Source organism: Eptesicus fuscus, chromosome 13 (assembly GCF_027574615.1).
Source record: "Eptesicus fuscus isolate TK198812 chromosome 13, DD_ASM_mEF_20220401, whole genome shotgun sequence".
Classification (NCBI taxonomy): domain Eukaryota; kingdom Metazoa; phylum Chordata; class Mammalia; order Chiroptera; family Vespertilionidae; genus Eptesicus; species Eptesicus fuscus.
Genome location: NC_072485.1, coordinates 27,869,373 through 27,887,452, shown reverse-complemented (window position 1 = coordinate 27,887,452; position 18,080 = coordinate 27,869,373). Strand labels below are relative to the sequence as shown.

General features: G+C 38.2%; 1 protein-coding gene across 5 annotated transcripts in view; it reads right to left on the bottom strand.

Annotated features, from left to right (window-relative positions):
• GRM5 (glutamate metabotropic receptor 5) overlaps window positions 1–9,527 on the bottom strand; it is a 417,372-nt gene extending 407,845 nt beyond the window's left edge. For all 5 annotated transcript variants that reach the window (XM_054725511.1, XM_054725512.1, XM_054725513.1 and 2 more), the window contains exon 1: window positions 8,870–9,527. In XM_054725511.1, coding sequence (XP_054581486.1) covers window positions 8,870–9,527 — 658 coding nt within the window. The remainder of the gene's footprint in view (window positions 1–8,869) is intronic.
• Between the last annotated feature and the right edge of the window lie 8,553 nt (window positions 9,528–18,080).

The following is an 18,080-nucleotide window of genomic DNA, read 5'->3' as shown; positions in this document are numbered from 1 at the left end:
ATAGGAAAACTCTAATGTCAGTGATATTTACTTTAGTCAAATTAGTTCTTTTAACTATTTTTTCACCTCCAAGATAGCATTGATGTAATCTTCATCTTTTTTCAAACTACTTTAACATTGCTGGTATAATGAGAAGACTATTACTCTCGATCAGACTTACTAAACAGCCTATAAAATATAAAAATGTTTAGTAACTAAAGAGATGAGGGAAATATAGCAAATAAAAAGAGAGACAGAGAAAGAGAAAGAAGGAAGTGAAAAGATCCTCTTTTTAGAGTTTTGTGGATCTTTGTTTGTTCTTCTGTGGTTGCTTCCTGTGCAATCAGTAGAGTTTGCTGTGCAGAAATTGTTTTGCATTGGAACATAAAGACTTCACACCAGGCCCTCCCATTCCTCAGCTTTCCTCAATCAGAAGCAACATCTGTTACTCATTACTAAACCTTATAAACCTAGCAGCTAATAAGGTTAAGATGACTGAGGAACTGAATCACAAGACCAGTTCTTTAGTAAATAGAAGGAATAGACTTTCTGAATATGCAAACTCTGAAGCTCAGACAATAATGTTATCTCTGTGAGATCGGAATAACAGAGACTAAAGGAGAATACACTATCTGTTCTGCTCCCAACTATAAATTAGATAGGTACCAAACACCTAACAGGCATACTCACTCAAAGATTATCTTCACATTGAAAGAAGCATTTGATTAATTAGAACTATAGTGCTCATATTTGCACATCACCCCAGGTATTTATTTGTGTGTGTTAGGGGAGCGGTGTAGTGACATCCTCTGAAAAACAAAAAAAGTTTCTTCTAATATAGTCATCCCAGGGATGGAGTATTTGGGGGGAAATTCTAGTATTTTCAGCACTGAATGGATAGCAATGGTACCTGAGAAAGTGTACCTGAGAAAATAGCAGGATGTTATTTTATCTCAAGCAGGAGTATTTTATAGGGGAGTCAGAGGCCAAGCCAGAACTTGTATTAAAAAACAAACAAACAAAACATTGAAAATAGGGAAGATCTTGCCCTGGCCACAGCTAGGTATGTCAGTGAATCCCATTTTTGTTTCCTGAAAGAGACAATAACTCTCTTAGGGGCTATCAGCTAAGTCCATAGCTATTCTATCTGGAAGATGAAAGTAGTACCCCTCTGAACACACTTCCTAGGGCTACCTCCTTTTCCCTTCACTACTGACGATGCAGTTTGGCAATGACATAAATATGAAAAATTGCTTCTTTATTACTACACTAGAGGCCTGGTGCATGAAATTTGTGCCCGGTGTGTGTGTGTGTGTGTGTGTGTGTGTGTGTGTGTGTAGGGAGGGGTCCCTCTGCCTGACCTGCACCCTCTCCAATCTGGGAGCCCTGGGGGGATGTCCAACTGCCAGTTTGGGCCTGATCCTTATTGGCTTCTCCCTCTCACACAATTTTTCTCTCTCCTTTATATAACACTTTTTCCTACTGACTCATCATTTATAAACTTTTCTTTTTCCTTATTTCCTACTTCTGTTCCATCATCCTTCTTCCCATCTTTCTCCTACCCTCCCTCCCCACATTCCTTCTTTCCTTTATCTTTACCTCTGCCCTCCCTCCCCTTTTCCTTCCTTCCCACCTTAATTTTTGTCTTCACTTCCTCCCTCAGACCTGCTCTGCTCCCTGCCCCATTTCTTCCTTCTTCCCATTCTCCTTTTAAGCTCTACCAGCTCCCCTTTAAAACATTTCTCCCCTCCCTCTTTCTCTCTCATCCTACTTTTCCCATACATTCTTCTCTACTTACTTCCACTGTTTTAATATCCATCTGTCTACCTGCCTAATCATTCACTATCATTTATCTTTTTTCTTTTCCGACTCCTACTTTTAAAATCTGTCCCCAGTACACAACTATATTTCATTTTCATTATAGCTCCTACAGTTCACTCATACATCCTCTTTCCCTCTTTAACTCTGCTCTCTACTGACTCCTTTATAAAGTTCTTCCCTCCCTCCCTTCTTAAAGCTTCCGTTTGGGGGTGGTGTTAACCCCCAGCCCAGAACTCAGCTCCAGCCAGGTGTTCGCCACCCCCCCCCCCGCCCCCCCGCTTCCCTGGCCTCCTTGCCGCCATCCTGCTCCCATTCCCTGCCTGGGACGCCCAGCCCAGCAAGGGTGGCTGAGACCTGCCTGGCCGGGTGCTGCTGCTGCTGCGCGAAGCAGGAGCGCTTTCGCCCAGAAGCCTTGGACCATCCACCGCTCGTTGGGTGCCTCCCTGTCAATGGTCCACAACGGGGGCCACGGCCCTCCCCATGCATCTGGGCAGGGCTCCTCGCCAGGGCACCTGCTCCCACTCACAGTTGCCACCCCCACCCGCCCGCAGCCCCACGTTTCCTTCCCTTTTCCATTCCTGCATCTTTTTCTTGTTCCCTTTTGGTATTTCTGTTTCTCCTCTCGGCCTGTCTGCATGCAGGCCTGCCTTCCTCTCCCTCTCCTTTCTTATCCCCTCCTATTGTATCCTACCCTACTCCAGGCCTTGCAACTGCCTGAGCAGAGGGCAGGGACACAGCCTGATGATCCGGTCATGACGTGACGCTGTAAGGGATAATTTGCATATTTCTCTATTATTAGTATAGATTTTTCACTAAATCTCCCAAATTATGGATTTATGATCTAATGTAATGAAGAATCTACCTAAAAGTTATTGCATCTTCTGGCTTTTATGTATTGTTTTGTCAGTGATAACCAATATAATTATCCAATCAATCCACACTTACAAAGATTTATGGGTCTAATGTTTTCAGGAAGTTTATAAAGCAAAGAAAAATATTTCAGAGTGTCTTCAAATCTTAATATGACCCAGGCAAAGAAGTACTTCATCAAATTTACAGGTCAAGAACAAAGGGACCATATTATTTCTCAAAGCTAATTTTTACATGAACCAAGTCATTTGTGGTCCCTGCTACTATTTAAAATGAGTATTAAGAGTTTCAGCAGATTGGCATCATTCAGATGAAAGGAAAAGGAGTACAGCAATAAAATGGAGAGGTCATACAAGGGCAAAAATAAAGAACTTCAGTAATTATCTTTAACAATTATGCATAAACAAAATTCTAGACAGTAATCTTGAGTTCTAAGACCCAAGTCTGTAAAGAATTATGTACCAGTAAGGCCAAATTACTTGTCCCGACTGTCTCTGTTTTCTCAACTGTAAGATAAAGGGGTTAGATTAAATGCTCATCTAAGACTTTTTCCAGTGTTAACATTCTAAAAGCTACCAAGTAGTTTATGTGTCTGAATTATCATCATGACCATCTCAAAATTCACCTCAACTCTCAGCACTACTTAACCCCTGGAGAAGGAAAATAAAATCTTTTTTTAAAGTACTCAGTAGAGCCCATAATGACATTTTTGTTCTTTCCAACCTAAATTGTTGTTTTGATACAATCACAACAGAAAAGGTGTGATGGGGGATATATATTTCCATTTTTTTAGAAATTGAACTAAGCACATGGACTATGAATCACATTGAAGGTCTTACAACCAAAGCCAGATTGCTATCACATTTTAAAATAATTGATGAAAAACTATATCATAACCTACAAGTGGCACAACATTACAGTATGTAGGCTAGGCTGAAGACAATGTTTTAATGATTGTCACATTACCAGTACAACTTATTGGTACACTTTCCCCCCAAGAGCATCACTGACATATTTTTTGGCTAGAACAAATTAGCATTCCATTATCATTAGGTGGAATAATAAATTCAAGAGCCAGTGCAAACAAAAAATGGAATGGGGTGTGAATAGCATTTTGCAATTAATCAAGGGAGGCATTTTGGCACCTCATTTTTCTAAAGAAACAAAACTGTGAAAAATTGTAAGTGTCTTCTATTTATCCACATGCTATATGTTCATAAACAGTGAGCTAGGTAGTATTCTAACCCAAATTCACCCATTCAGCAAACAGTCTTTGAGCGCTCATTATGTGCTAGGCACTCTGATAGGCCTTGGGGATGTACAGTGAAGTTTCAACTCAAGTCAGCAAAAATTGTGGTGTGAAAATCCTGTATGTCACCTGTAAAGTACAATATTCATGGTTTTGTGTATAAAATACAATCTATCGTTACTTTTCTCAATAAAATTAAGCTAGATCAAAAGGAAGCGTGGAATAATGGGATATATGCAAGTGTGTGACTATTCAAAGCATCCGGGCTTTAGGGAATTATCAAATCTCTAGTTACAAAAGTATGAGTGAAGCATTTTAAAATGTTCTTCTTGCCCACAGCATTTATTCATTTTCTTTCACATTTAAATATCAAGACTATTAATGCATGGTAATACATTTTAAATTTTTTTGAGGTTTAAACATTGTAGCAGTATCCCATTTTTTTGGGGGGAGGATTAAAATTTAAAGTCATTGGGATGAATATGTTTATACTGAAGCTACTTACTGTTGCTTATAAATGTACGGTAAGCTGGGTAATGTTTACAGTTTCAGCTGGGCTTTATTATTTAATTTTATTTTTTTAAATATACTTTTTATTGATTTTTTTACAGAGAAGAAGGGAGAGGGATAGAAACATCGATCAGCTGCCTCCTGCACACCCTCTACTGGGGATGTGCCCACAACCAAGGTACATGGCCCTTTACCGGAATCGAACCTGGGACCCTTCACTCCACAGGCCGACACTCTATCCACTGAGCCAAGCCGGTTAGGGCTCAGCTGGGCTTTATTGTGTGACTGCAAATAGCTGTGGGCAAGGAAGGCAGTTGTGCTGCTCTTCTTTGGGTGCTCTCACATAGTTGAGGTCAAGTGACCTAAAATGGTCTCATCTAGAAAACCTGGGTGCTCTTTTCCTTCACATGGTGAGGACAGGGCTCCAAGACAGACAGACTAGGATGGGAGTCCTCACTTCCGCCAAATTCTATTGACTGAGGCAGACACAGACTAGTGTGGCATGACAGTGGAAGGGAACTATCAAGTTACAAAGCAAAGGAGATCATTAATGGAAGTCATCAAAGCCAAAACGGTCCATCTGCCCACCCCTACATAGGTGAGCACCACTGATCTTGTGCATTAATGGGCACATGTACCAAGGTTTGCAAAAGTACTGAAGCAAAGAATCCCTTAAATTTTCTTAGAGCAAAGACAGAGTAGAATAACTGACTCCTTTAAAGGAGTGAAAAATAAATAAAAATGAGTCATTGCATGTTCCTTTCCTCCATATAGTTCAAAAGCTAATGTCTGCCCTCAATTTTTTTTCCTTCTTTTTTGTTTTGTTTTTCTTTTCATACTATTTATCTCTTTGCCTAAAACACCTAGGAACAATTTCTTCATAATACAATAAGCCACAGTAAATGCACAGTCCTTTAGCCTACAAAAATCATAATTCAAGGAAAAAGCAAGTATAACAGATTAACCTTGAAGCTGAAGGCAAAGTCACCTTTTGTTCTCTTCTGAAATTCTGTAATAGCATACTTGTTCTCCAAAAAACATCTTGTGATAGCTAACAAGAGAAATGAGTGACAAGGTACTGACATGGGCAATTTGGGGGATAAAAAGTGTTTGTTTTTTAAATGGGACTTCTTTTCATAGATCTCAATGCCTTATGTGAAAGCATTTGAAATTGTCTATGTTCTTGAAGAAAGAGGAATATCAACTGAGCAAAGGATAATTATAAGGACACAGGAATAAATTTGGGATACTGGGACTGAGTGCTCAAGGGCTAGAGAGAATTGCTCCAATCCAACCAGAAGAAGGCTCAAGTAGGAACTGACTTCCTGAAGGACCAAACAACAGAAAACAAGGCATCACCTAGAAGCTCTAACAGTACCCAACAGAGTTGTATCTTGTTACTCCAGCACTTTTCTCGTCCTGGGGGAGTTTTACCTTGTGAAACTTCCTACCACACTGCTCCTACTCTGATAAACCATAAGAAAGTATGTAACCTCATTATCCATATGAGCACTGGATTACAATCAAAACAATATAAATGCTTCTTCACTAAACTACATAAAAACAATAAACCAAAGAGTATTTCTTCCAATCTTTAAAAGTTCATATTCAAAATTTGTTTCCTCCGAAATCCTGGTGGTATCATCCAAACATTTTGCCAGAATTAGGCAACAAAATTTCTATTGGCCTATTTTGGCAAAATAATTAAATTTGCCAAAATTTGGCGATAGAATATTTTTGGCTTAGTTTTTGCCCACCCCCCAAAAAAACAAAACAAAAGTTGGTTTTCTTTTAATTGTTCTGTTGTAATACATAGTTTATGTGTGTAATATATAGCTTTAAGTATTTGCATGTAAAAGTTATATAAAAAAAGTAAGTTTCATTTATTCCACCCTATCCCCTAACCACTTAGATTTTTTCCCCAGAAGGAACAATTGTTATCAGTTGTGCTCTGCTCTAAGAGCAATTCTATGAATATCCAATCAAGTGTTTTTTATAAACTCAAATAACATACCATACATATAGAACTTCCCCCTCACTTTTTTCACTTAAAATGATCTTGGAGATAATTATGATCTCACAATAGAATGCCTCATTAATTTTAATAGATATCTAATAATACATTGGATGAATCATGATTTATTTATTTTATTGGATTACTATTGTTATACATTTTAGTTAAAAAACAAAACAAAAACAGTTTAAATTAGTAAGAGCCAGTAGTCATGATGATAAGTTTCTTTTTTAAGACAATATTGGATAAGCATCTCACACATAGTGACCAAGCCCTTCTCTTTGGAATCTAGAGGGAAGTTCCTAAAAAATCTTGATTTTTTTTTGAAGCAAACCAAAACATACCTTTATCCTTGTTTTTCTCCAAAAAAAAACAACATTATTTTATTTTCTCACCTTCCCATATTTTCTCATGCTCTTTGCTGAAAATCCACCCTTTTTTAATTTTCACCAATTGTCAGTGTTCTTCCTGTTAAAATTCAACTGTCAAATTCCATTTTATTCTCTAAGATTTCCACCATGGCCCCCATTACTACAGAGTAGAATGGGGTATTTTCTCTTATTCGATTTACTTTAGAGATATTTTAATTCCTTGTCATCTGGAACCATCTGCTTTGCCAGACTGCATGCCCATCTAAGATAGTGATGTATACAACATGGGGCCATCCTTATAAGAACTACCAGAAGGCCTTTCATCTATTGGTGCTTAAGAAATATGTGTTGTATAAATATATCCTGAGAGTGTGATTCCATTAGATTCTGCTAAATTATAATAGGTCACTGAACTATGAGTCGGTAGCTATAAGCCTTACTTCTGGCTCTGAGACTGCTATTCGGTACTTATTAGATGAATTATTTGAATTCTTAAAACATTCATACTTTAAAATGGGGGTGGGTGGGGAGAGATTAACCAAAGAACTTATATACTTACATGCATAACCCATGGACACAGACAGTAGCGTGGTGAAGGCATGGGGCAGGGTAAGGACTGGGTGGAGGGGCCAATGAGGGTGGGAATGGGGGGCATCTATAATACTGTCAGTAATAAAATATATATGTATATTAAAAATAAAACAGGAATAGAATATCTGAATTATCTGTATAACTACTTGTTGTGAGAATCAAATGAAATAGTGATTTTATTAAAAAACATCTCATCATTGGACAAAATAAATCAAATGTCTCCTACTTCAATCACCTATACATTGCTCAAAATCTCTATACATTAACATCTCTGTAAGTAAACTATAAATTTATACATGAAAATTTCCAGAGGCATAGAAATCTCAATCAATATAGAAGCCCATTTTATGTTTATGCCATTCTGAATATTAATGAGTGGCTATTCAGTGAAATCCATATTATGCCACTTGATAATAAAAGTTTGCTATATCTACTTGGTGCTTGGCTCCCAAGCTCTGTACTAAGATTTCTTTGGTTATTTCATTAATTTCTTAATAATGAAACCCCACATTTGACAGGTTTAGATTGTTTGAACCACACTGATAGTGTTATTGCAGGGCTTTTAAATCTAAACTAACCCTCACAACAATCGAAGGAGATAGAAAAAGTATTTTGAACCCCTTTTGGCCTTCTATTGTGTGTGTAGTATATGCAGTATGTTCTCCTAGATGGAAAGTTGCATAATAACTGAGTCTCACCATTTGGGTTCCTTAAACTCTGTAGGTCAAACCCAAATCATCCCAAACAGCCTTGGGTAAGAACTAACAAATAATGTACACCAAAGCATTTTAAAAATACACTATACAATAGTAAAGGGCTAATAGTATTATTAACTGTTATAAAGCCTGTCATATTTCCCTTCTCCACTAAACTTTGAGCATACAGAAGCAATTTAAAACTAAATTATTAAAACTTACATTTCCTAAGTATGCTATATACAAAGATAAAACTAATTCACATGTATCCATTTCACATTTAATTATATACTCAGTTGAAAAAATGGTTGTAAGACTAAGCAGTTTGGTATTTTTCTACCACATTACACCTGGGCCAGAACTGGCTGCCCTCACTCCTTATGTGTATTTATGTGTATCTCTTTTTATCATAAATAATACGCAGTTGGAACACCTTTAAAATGTTAAAAACATGAAATGTTCAATGAAGAGTTAAACAACTTTAAAATCTCTAGCAGTATTATAGCAGAAATGCAAATAATGCAATACATAATCCAAAAAAAAATTTCCACTTTGCCAAATGGCTACATGACCATTCCTTTATCTTAGATTTGTGTCACTCTATACATATTTCATCCAGTTCCTTCTTTATTAATGATATATAATGGGGCAGCTCAAAAGATCCCAAATAGTTGTTAAGAATATTTTCACCTTCCCAAACCTGACATTTTAACTGGGAAGCTGCTGAGTGCCTAAGAAGACATACTTCATGAAAGTAAAGAAAACTTACCTTCCGTGTGCACAGCTGACACATAGGTCCAGTTGTACCTCTTCACTATGTCCACCATGGCCCGAGCCTGCTGGGCATCTGAAGGCACAACCCTCATGAAGTACTTGAACAGAGTCTTGTCACTCAGATCCATGCTTGTTGCCGAGTAAGCAATCTGAGGTATGTTGAAAAGCTGGAGCAAATTCTGGACCTGAATGGCCACAGAACTGGAGCCAGGCCCAATGACCCCTACTATGGGCTTCTTGGAGCGGAAGGAGGAAGAGCCATCCACACAGCGCACCAACCCTTCTTCTTCTTCCGAAGAAATGAGGGAGTCCCTTATGAACTCAATGCTCTGTTCTAGGGCCACAGCCGAGTGCCAGCAGGAATCCCTTATCTCACAGCCCAGTGTGATGTTGGGCAGGAGTGTGGGGTCTGCGTTGATCCTTTCCAGGGTGTGCAGCATGGCTTCCACTCTCTGAATGCCATACTGTTCGCGGACTGCCCCACACTTCCTCTCGTGAACTTTGTCCACGGTGGGCTGGTGGTGGACAGAAAACAGAGCTCCAATAATGATGTCACCCGGCATGTGAGCCACCACCCTCCTCTCGCTAGACTGTGCACTCCCACGGACATCTTCTTTCAAAAGCAGCACTGACAAGATCAACAGAAGGACCATTTTAGGAAAGGAGTTCAAGCTAATAAAGACAGCATGGTGGGGAAAACAGGAGAGTTCTGATAGAGAGAATCAAACAAGGTCCTACGCTGAGTGGCAAACCAAGAAATTAGCCAGGAATTTAGATGTGCTCTCTAAAGGACCACCATGTCCCCAGGTACCGTTTAGTTAGATGAATCCACGTGATCATGATCTTCAAAACCTGGAAAAAAAAATAGCACAGGTATTAATAGCATAAGTGCCACTAGTTTGGAAAGCTCTGATGGTCTATGCTATTGGGGAAAGAGAGAAGTCTTTGATGATGTAAATAACTTGAAAGCAAAAGGGAATATAAAAATCTTTCTGACTATCCTTTGTCTCCTTTGTGAATTTTGTGATGTGATGAAGCAACTGATGTAGCTTCTTGATCCTTCTTTGCTTGGATTAATATTTTTTTCATTTGTTCATCTGGAGTGTAGGAAACGAAACCGTATGTGTAGCAAGCTGAACCATGTTCTCCTATGGGGTGAGAGAAAGCATCATAAAAGCAAAACTACGCTATGGACAGAAAACCTTAGGGAGTATGAACCCCCCAAAATTGAACATTGCTGATAGCTGGGTGGTGGTATATGTTATTTTAGAAATGCTTTTTGTTTCTTTCCAAATTTTCAGCATTGAGCATGTATTAATTATGCAATTATAAAGATAAAGTTACTTAAAGAAAGCCTACATTACCCTTCTTCAAGTGTAATGTAAAGCAAGTTGAATAATCTTTCCAATAAATAAGCGTTGTGTCTAATTTTCATACATGATAGGACAAAGACAACTGTGGGTATCTCTAAGTTAAATGTTCTATAGGAGAGAAGGAAGAGGTTTGGGGTATTGCAGAGTAAAATGTCCCACATATCGGCAGCACGCATAGTGACATGAGCACCAATTTTTGGAGAATATATTCAGGTTAAGATTCCAGTTCTGCTATCAGGAAGTATTAGTAAATTGTTTAACCTCTCAGTACCTGAATTTCCTCATCTGAAAAAAATGGGGAGAATATGTGCTAGGCAGTACTATAGGAATCAACACAAGATACCAACCATGCGAATGTTTTGTATACTGAAAAGGGCTGTACATATATAAGACATGGCCTTTTCTGTTAGTAAATTTCCAAGGGCTAGGTAGTGAGGAACAGAAAATTCTCTGTTAATCCTTTTGGTTCTCCAGAGTCTTCTAAGTAATTACAGAGTCTTGTAATAAAATTCCCAGGAATCAGTCCTCTATCTCTGATGCAGGAAAAGAAAAAATCCATATCAGGAAGACTCAGTAGGCTGGGAGAATGCATATTTGGACTATCCTTCCAAGTAGAAACTCATTATAGCTATGAAGATTGTCATTATTTCAGTATAAACTCCGGAGAAGTAAAAATTTTTCCCAAGTTGCCTATAGAAAATTCTAGCATCATTTGTAAAAGGGAACTGACAAATTAGTGATTTGGGTTAAAGGATTGTATGAGAGACTTATTTTGTATCTTATCATCTCTGCCAACCAAGGATCTCAAATTGTTTTAAAGTGACTAACTCCCTAAGCACCGCCTTTCAAAGACAGGTGATGTTTCTTCAGGAATTCAAGCAATTACCATGGTTCTTCAAGAGTACTAATAGTTTTCAAAACTCATCAGATCTGCAAAAATTCTAGCCCAGACGCAAAGTGAGTATAATCTGAACCACATTTCTAATCACTCTCACCCTCATTTTCAGCGTTTCTTCTACTGTTTCCTATGGCAACCGAGAAAGGCTCCCTCTGTATAGTGCCAAACACTAAAATAAAATTTAAAAACACCTCAAATAACTAGATGTTCCAGAATAACTAGGTTTTTGGCAATATGTAGAAGAAATTTTTATTTTTTTCATTTGGAAATTATCTGAATATCTCAAGCTTTCCCTGCATTCTGCTTAGACCAAAGACCTGGGACCAATGATTATTTTCATGATCATGTGAATTCTACTGCAGGCAATAAGAAAAATTTAAAGTAAAAGAAATTATAACTTCTCATTAAGTCCAGAATATTAGTGAGCACATTCCATAAGAAAATAGGGCTCATTTTTATTATGTAGAAGCAAGAAAGTGATATGAGAGACCAGCCTATCAAACTGATGAAACTAAAATATCAGTACCATGCATTTTATTTATTGGAGCTATTTTAAGCAAGTCCTATATATTGAGACTATATATAAATATATATATATATATATATATATACTAGAGGCCCGGTGCATGAAATTCGTGCACGGGGGGGAGGGGGGTGTCCCTCAACCCAGCCTGCATCCTCTCCATCTGGGACCCCTCGAGGGATGTCCCTGGTAGGATCGGGCCTAAACAGGCAGTTGCAGTCGGACATCCCTCTCACAATCCAGGACTGATGGCTCCCAACTGCTTGCCTGCCTGCCTTCCTGATTGCCCCTAACCACTTCTGCCTGCCAGCCTGATCACCCCCTAAACACTCCCCTGCCAGCCTGATTGCCCCTAACTGCCCTCCTCTGCTGGCCTGGTCACCCCTAACTGCCCTCCCCTGCAGCCTTGATTGCCCCCAACTGCCCTCCCTTGCAGGCCTGGTCCCTCCCAACTGCCCTCCTCTGATGGCCTGATCACCTACAACTGCCCTCCCTTGCAGGCCTGGTCCCTCCCAACTGCTCTCCCCTGCTGGCCATCTTGTGGCGGCCATCTTGTGTCCACATGGGGGCAGCTATCTTGTGTGTTGGAGTGATGGTCAATTTGAATATTACTCCTTTATTAGATAGGATATATATTTGTATGTATATATATGTATGTATACATATATATATATATATGATTAATAAGACTAGATTAACACTTATATATAATATTTAACATGTTGCATATACCCGCACTGAAATGCTGTCTTCCTATTATAGTAAAATTAATTATTTAACTCACTGTACAAATATCTATTAACTATTGAGTGGGAGACACTAATACTAATATAACAAAGAAGTACAATGATGTACATTGGTAATTACCATCATTATCTTTCATTGAGTACTCATTATGCACCAGGAACTTATTCTTTAACTCATTTAACAAACATGTATAACACATCTATGCTATGACTCTCTCCTGAGAATTAAAGAGTTAAGAGAGAACAAGGTATACAAGCTCCCTATATTCTTGGGGCTTACAGATCAGTTCTCTAAAGGTGACTTTACCTAGAACCTGATGAGTGCAAAGAACAATAAAATGAAGGATAAAAAGTGTGGTCATGTGAAAGTGTGGCTAGAATGGAAGGGATAGTGGTACAAGAGGAGGTTGGGAAGCTAATAAAGGGACAGACAATGTAGAATCTCATAAAATCCAACTTGGATGTTAAGTGCAATAGAAAGCCATTGAGGAGATGTAAACACACTAGTGGCAAAATTCAACATTAGAAAAGATGTGCTAACTGCTCATTGTTCTGGATAATGGACTGGAGAAATCTGATTAGGAGACTCATGCTAATCTAGGTAAGGATGATAGTGACTTGGCTATAATTGGTAAGAGTAGCTATGGAAAGAAGTTGACACAATCAGATATATTTTGCAAGTAGAATGAACTAGATTTTCCAATAGACTGGATGTGAATAGTAAGGGAGAAAGGAATTAGGGTCCTGGGTTTTGAGAATACAAAACTAGTGTATTTAGGTACCATTAAAAGAAATGGAGCTTGGCTGGTGTGGCTCAGTGATTGAATGTTACCCTATGAACCAGGAGGTCATGGTTCAATTTCTGTCAGGGCATATGCCCAGGTTGTGAGCTCAGTCCCCATTAGGGAGCATGCAGGAGGCAGCCCATCAATGATTCTTTCTCATCATTGATGTTTCTATATCTCTTTTCCTCTCTGAAATCAATAAAAATACTTTAAAAAAAAGAAATGGAATAGACTGGTACAGAAAGAGAAAAACTTAATGTTTTTTTCTGAACATGATAAAATTGAGATGTTTTTGAAGCATCCAGGTACAAGTGTTAAATAAGAAGGTATATATGTAAGGCTGGACCTAGAGGGCAATTCTGGGTTACATATGTTAATTGAGTGTCACCAATATGTAAAATCTTTGAGATGAATACATCACCTGAAGAGCAAGTATAAAGAAAATGGAGCTAAAAAGTAAGTCCCACAGAGAGGTCAGGTTGTGGGAAAGCCAGCTAAGGAAATGGGGCAACTCAGAAAGTAAGGAGAGAAAGTGAGAACATGTGACATCAGAGAAGCAAAGGAGAATGCCCTTTAATATTTACAGACCTAGACAAGGCTTTCATGTTGCAGAGAATACAATATGTCTCACTCCCCAATTGTGTCTCTGTGTCTGACACCACAAATAGAGACAGCATGTGGAGTTGTCTCTATTTGTGGTGTGTGGATGTCAATAATCCTCATAACAACCCTGAGATGTAGGCATTATTTCATTATCTCTATTTACAGATGGAATGGGTTTTGTAAGCTAAAAACTAGCCAATTACTTAAAAAGTGATGGATCTGGAATTCATGTCGAAGATTAGCATTGTCTCTGCTGCCTTACTACCCTTTCCCTCAAGAGAGGTATTTATAAAGTCCATGGAAAATGAGAGGGGCCACCCAAAGACAATTAGAACTTTCTAGGGATATAGAATTTTATAGGAGTTTCTTTGAAAACTAGAGGAAGAAAACCATTCCAGGAAAGGGATGATTCAGCACATAGAAGGTACAAATATTTATAATTATCTAGCACAACTGTATTTACATTGTATTTATATTGCCCTGACAGCCCCCACTACATTATAGGCCACCAGATCATAAAGAAATGACTACTTCTTAGTCTGTCTTGGATACACATAATCACTATAATTATTGATATTAGCTATGAAGCTCAGATACCTGAAAAGCATATTCAGAAATAATATATGACTTACAAATTCAGCAGAACTCAACTTATGGTAAGGTTAAACAATTCATTCCATGTGCTCTCAAAATACAAAAAAAAAAAAAAAATTAATAGGACATAAATTCCAAACAGACCAGTAGGGTATACACTAGCTCTAATAGCGTCACTCAGTTGTCCAATAAGTGTTTATGGAACTGTTTTGCACCAAGCACTCTTCTAGTTCCTGTGGGTTCAGTTATGAGCAAAGTAGATATAAACTTATGCCCTCATAGAGCCTATAATTTAAGGAGGTTTGTCAGACAATAAATAAGGAAGTAAAGTATTGTATGCTACACAGTAATAAAGGTTAAAGAGAAATAATAAAGCAGGGAAGGAAGGTAGAAAGTGTTAGATATGTAAGAAAAATTTAATAATGTAGCCAAGACTACATTATTGTAAAAAAAAATTTTTTTGATAAATTGCAGGTAAAGGTAAAATCAAATGCAAAGTCCCTGAGGCAGATTTATGCTTAGTGTGTTGAGGAAGATCAAGGAGGCTAATGTGATTGCAGTGAAGTAAAAATGGGGAGAGAGGAAGGAGTGAGGTTCAAGAGATGATATGATGATGTTAAGTCTTTTGAGACTTGAAAAGACTTCAGCTTTAACATTCTATGAGAGAGATTTTCCAGAAGAGTTTCCAATAGGGAATAGACACACATTGACCAACATTTCAATAAGAATAAGGTCAAAAAGGCAGAACCCAGAGAGCACTGAGGAAACTACTGCAGTAATTCAGGTGGGAAGATGACAGTAACCTGGATCAGAGAGATGGTAGGACAGGTGGTGAGAACTGGTAGAATTCTGAATATATTTTGAAGATAGAGTGAAAGAGTTTGCTGTCGGACCTGACTTGGGATGTGAAGGGAATAGAAGAATCAATGAGGACACTAAGGTTTTCAGCTTGAGCAAATAAAAGATGGTGTCACATTGACTAAGGTGGGAAAATTGCAGGAGTGGATTTGGGTGAGATAACAAATTCAGTTTTGATATATCAATTTTTAGATACTTATTAGGAATTCAAGAAGAGATATGTAATAAGCAGCTGGATATAAGAGTCATCCATATACAGACGTTCTTTTTGATATACCAAAACTGGATGAAATCACAAAGTGGATATAGAAAGGAAACTAGTTCTATGACTGAGCCCCAGAGTACTGCAATATTTAAATTTGAAGAGATAAGAAGAAACCTACAAAGGACATGGAAAAATATTTTTACCCAGAAACTTCCTCTTTTGAAGTATGTGTGGTGGACTGAGGGGGGGTAAATGTGAATTTTTCATGCTATATTAAGCAAAAATAAAAAGCAGATATGGTTTTATTTTCACAGGAAAGATTATGAGTGTGTGTATATGCATGCACAAAGTTCAGAAATATATACAGTGACATTAATGGGATGTTCTCTGGGTGGTGGAAATAGGCACAATTTTTTACTTCTTTTTTATCTTTATCTGTGTTTTATAAGTTTCTAAATTTACTATCAAAACATATGTATTATTTGTGATTATTTGAAGTGTGAGATTGAGGGATCTGCCTTCTAAAATTTTGCCCCAGTCATTCTTGAAGCCTTATCTCCACTAAGTTTGCTCTTCCTTGGGAGTGTGCTAGTCGGTTAAATATGTTTCCTCTAGGAAAATCCTTTTTTCCAATGGTTTTCTTCATGCTGCTTCTGATCCCGGATACATTCTTAATTCAAAGGCCTTTATGGTAGAGCTTTTAAGAACTTGGGCTTGGAGAAAAGTAGACCCAGGTTTGAATCCTGGCACTGCCATTTGTTGGCTGTGTGCCCTTGGTCACTTAGCCTCTCTGAGCCTCACTGGAATGAGAATAGTACCTAACTTAAAGAGTTTTAATAAGGATTGAATGAGGTAATATTTCTAAACTAGAGGCCTAGTGCATGAAATCTGTGCACTGGAGGGGTGTCCCTCAGCCCAGCCTACACCCTCTTGCAATCTGGAACTGCTGGCTCCTAACCACTCACCTGCATGGCTGCCTGATAGCCCCCTAACGGCTACTCTGCCAGCCTGATTGACACTTAACCGCTTCCCTGACAGCCCGATCACCCCCAACTGCCCTCCCCTGCAGGCCTGGTCACCTCCAACTGCCCTCCCCTGCTGGCCATCTTGTGACGATGTGGGTGCGGCCATCTTGTGGTGGCCAACTTGTGATGACATGGGGGCAGCCATCTTGTGATGATGTGGGGGCGGCCATCTTGTGACAATGTGGGGGGCGGCCATCTTGTGATGCAAGGGTGTGAGGGTCAATTTGCATATTACCTCTTTATTATATAGGATAGTCCATTTATAACATCTCCCCAAATCCCTCACCTTGCAGTGTTTGCTCTGTTCTCTGAACTCACATGGCAATTTTATCCATACTTTCTTATAATGTTTATCACTAAGCTAAAATTGTAGCTATTTATACACATGTTTTGTCTTCCAACAGACTTCAAAGCCATTAAAGGTTAAATCTGTGCCATGTACAGCACCTAGTATAATCCTTGAACAAAACAGATGTTCAATAAATTTTGCAGGGCAAAAAAAAAAATCAACAAGCTGCTTCCACTTGGCTTTCTGGTCAACTACCTAACTGAGGTTCTAAGATAGCACCTCCTGCCCCACCATGGAAAACTAAAAAATAAATAATGAAACTCCCGTTGTCCAATGGGTTCAGGCAACAAAAGACCTCAACAAGAAAAGCAAGAACTGATGAAGTAGCAGGGAGAAACCTTTAGTGCTCTCCATGGGTTTTCAACCTATTAAGGAGAACAGCAACATAAAACTAGGGAGAGCCCTGTAGATGATTCAGTTTAACTGAAAACCATAGACATTAACTGCATTTTAGCAGGCCTGGGACCAGAAATAGTAAGTCACCCCAAAACGCAGGCTTAATCACTTTCTGTAACTTCATATTTTGTCTGTTATAATTTTCTAAGCATGTAATATTGTATACACAGATATTTTATTTAAATGAAATGTTAGCATGAAATCTATACCATAATATACTTTCTTTCTATATAATGTATTGTAAAGATTTTTTTCATATTAATTCATTTCGATGAGGAGGACAATAATAAGAACAATTCAAATATACAGAACCCTGGCTGGATGGCTCAATTGCTTAGAGCATTGTCTTGGTCAGGGCACATACCTAGGTTGCAGGTTCGATTCCCAGTGGGGGCATATATAGAAATATAGAAGACTATAGAAGACAACTGATCAATGTTTCTCTCTCATATCAATGTTTCTCTCTCTCTCTCTCTCTCTCTCTCTCTCTCTCTCTCTCTCTCTCTCTCTCTCTCTCATCAAGAAGAATATATCCTTGGGTGAGCATTAAAAAAAATACACAGAGAGCTTACCATGTTCTAGGTAGTATGCTTAGTCATAATTATGAAATGTCATTTAATTGTCATTAAAAACTATAGGGTAAATAATTTTATGCATATGTTACAGGTGGAGGATCAGGATCTAGGGCTCTGAGAAACAGAATAGCTTGGTTAAGATTCCAAAGCAAGTGAGTAGCAGAGCTAAGATTTACACTTAGAAAATGTATTTCTTTTTGACAGTTGCATAGTATTCAATTATATGAGTGAACCTAAATTTAATTAACTATCCCCTATGTTAGATATTTAGATTGT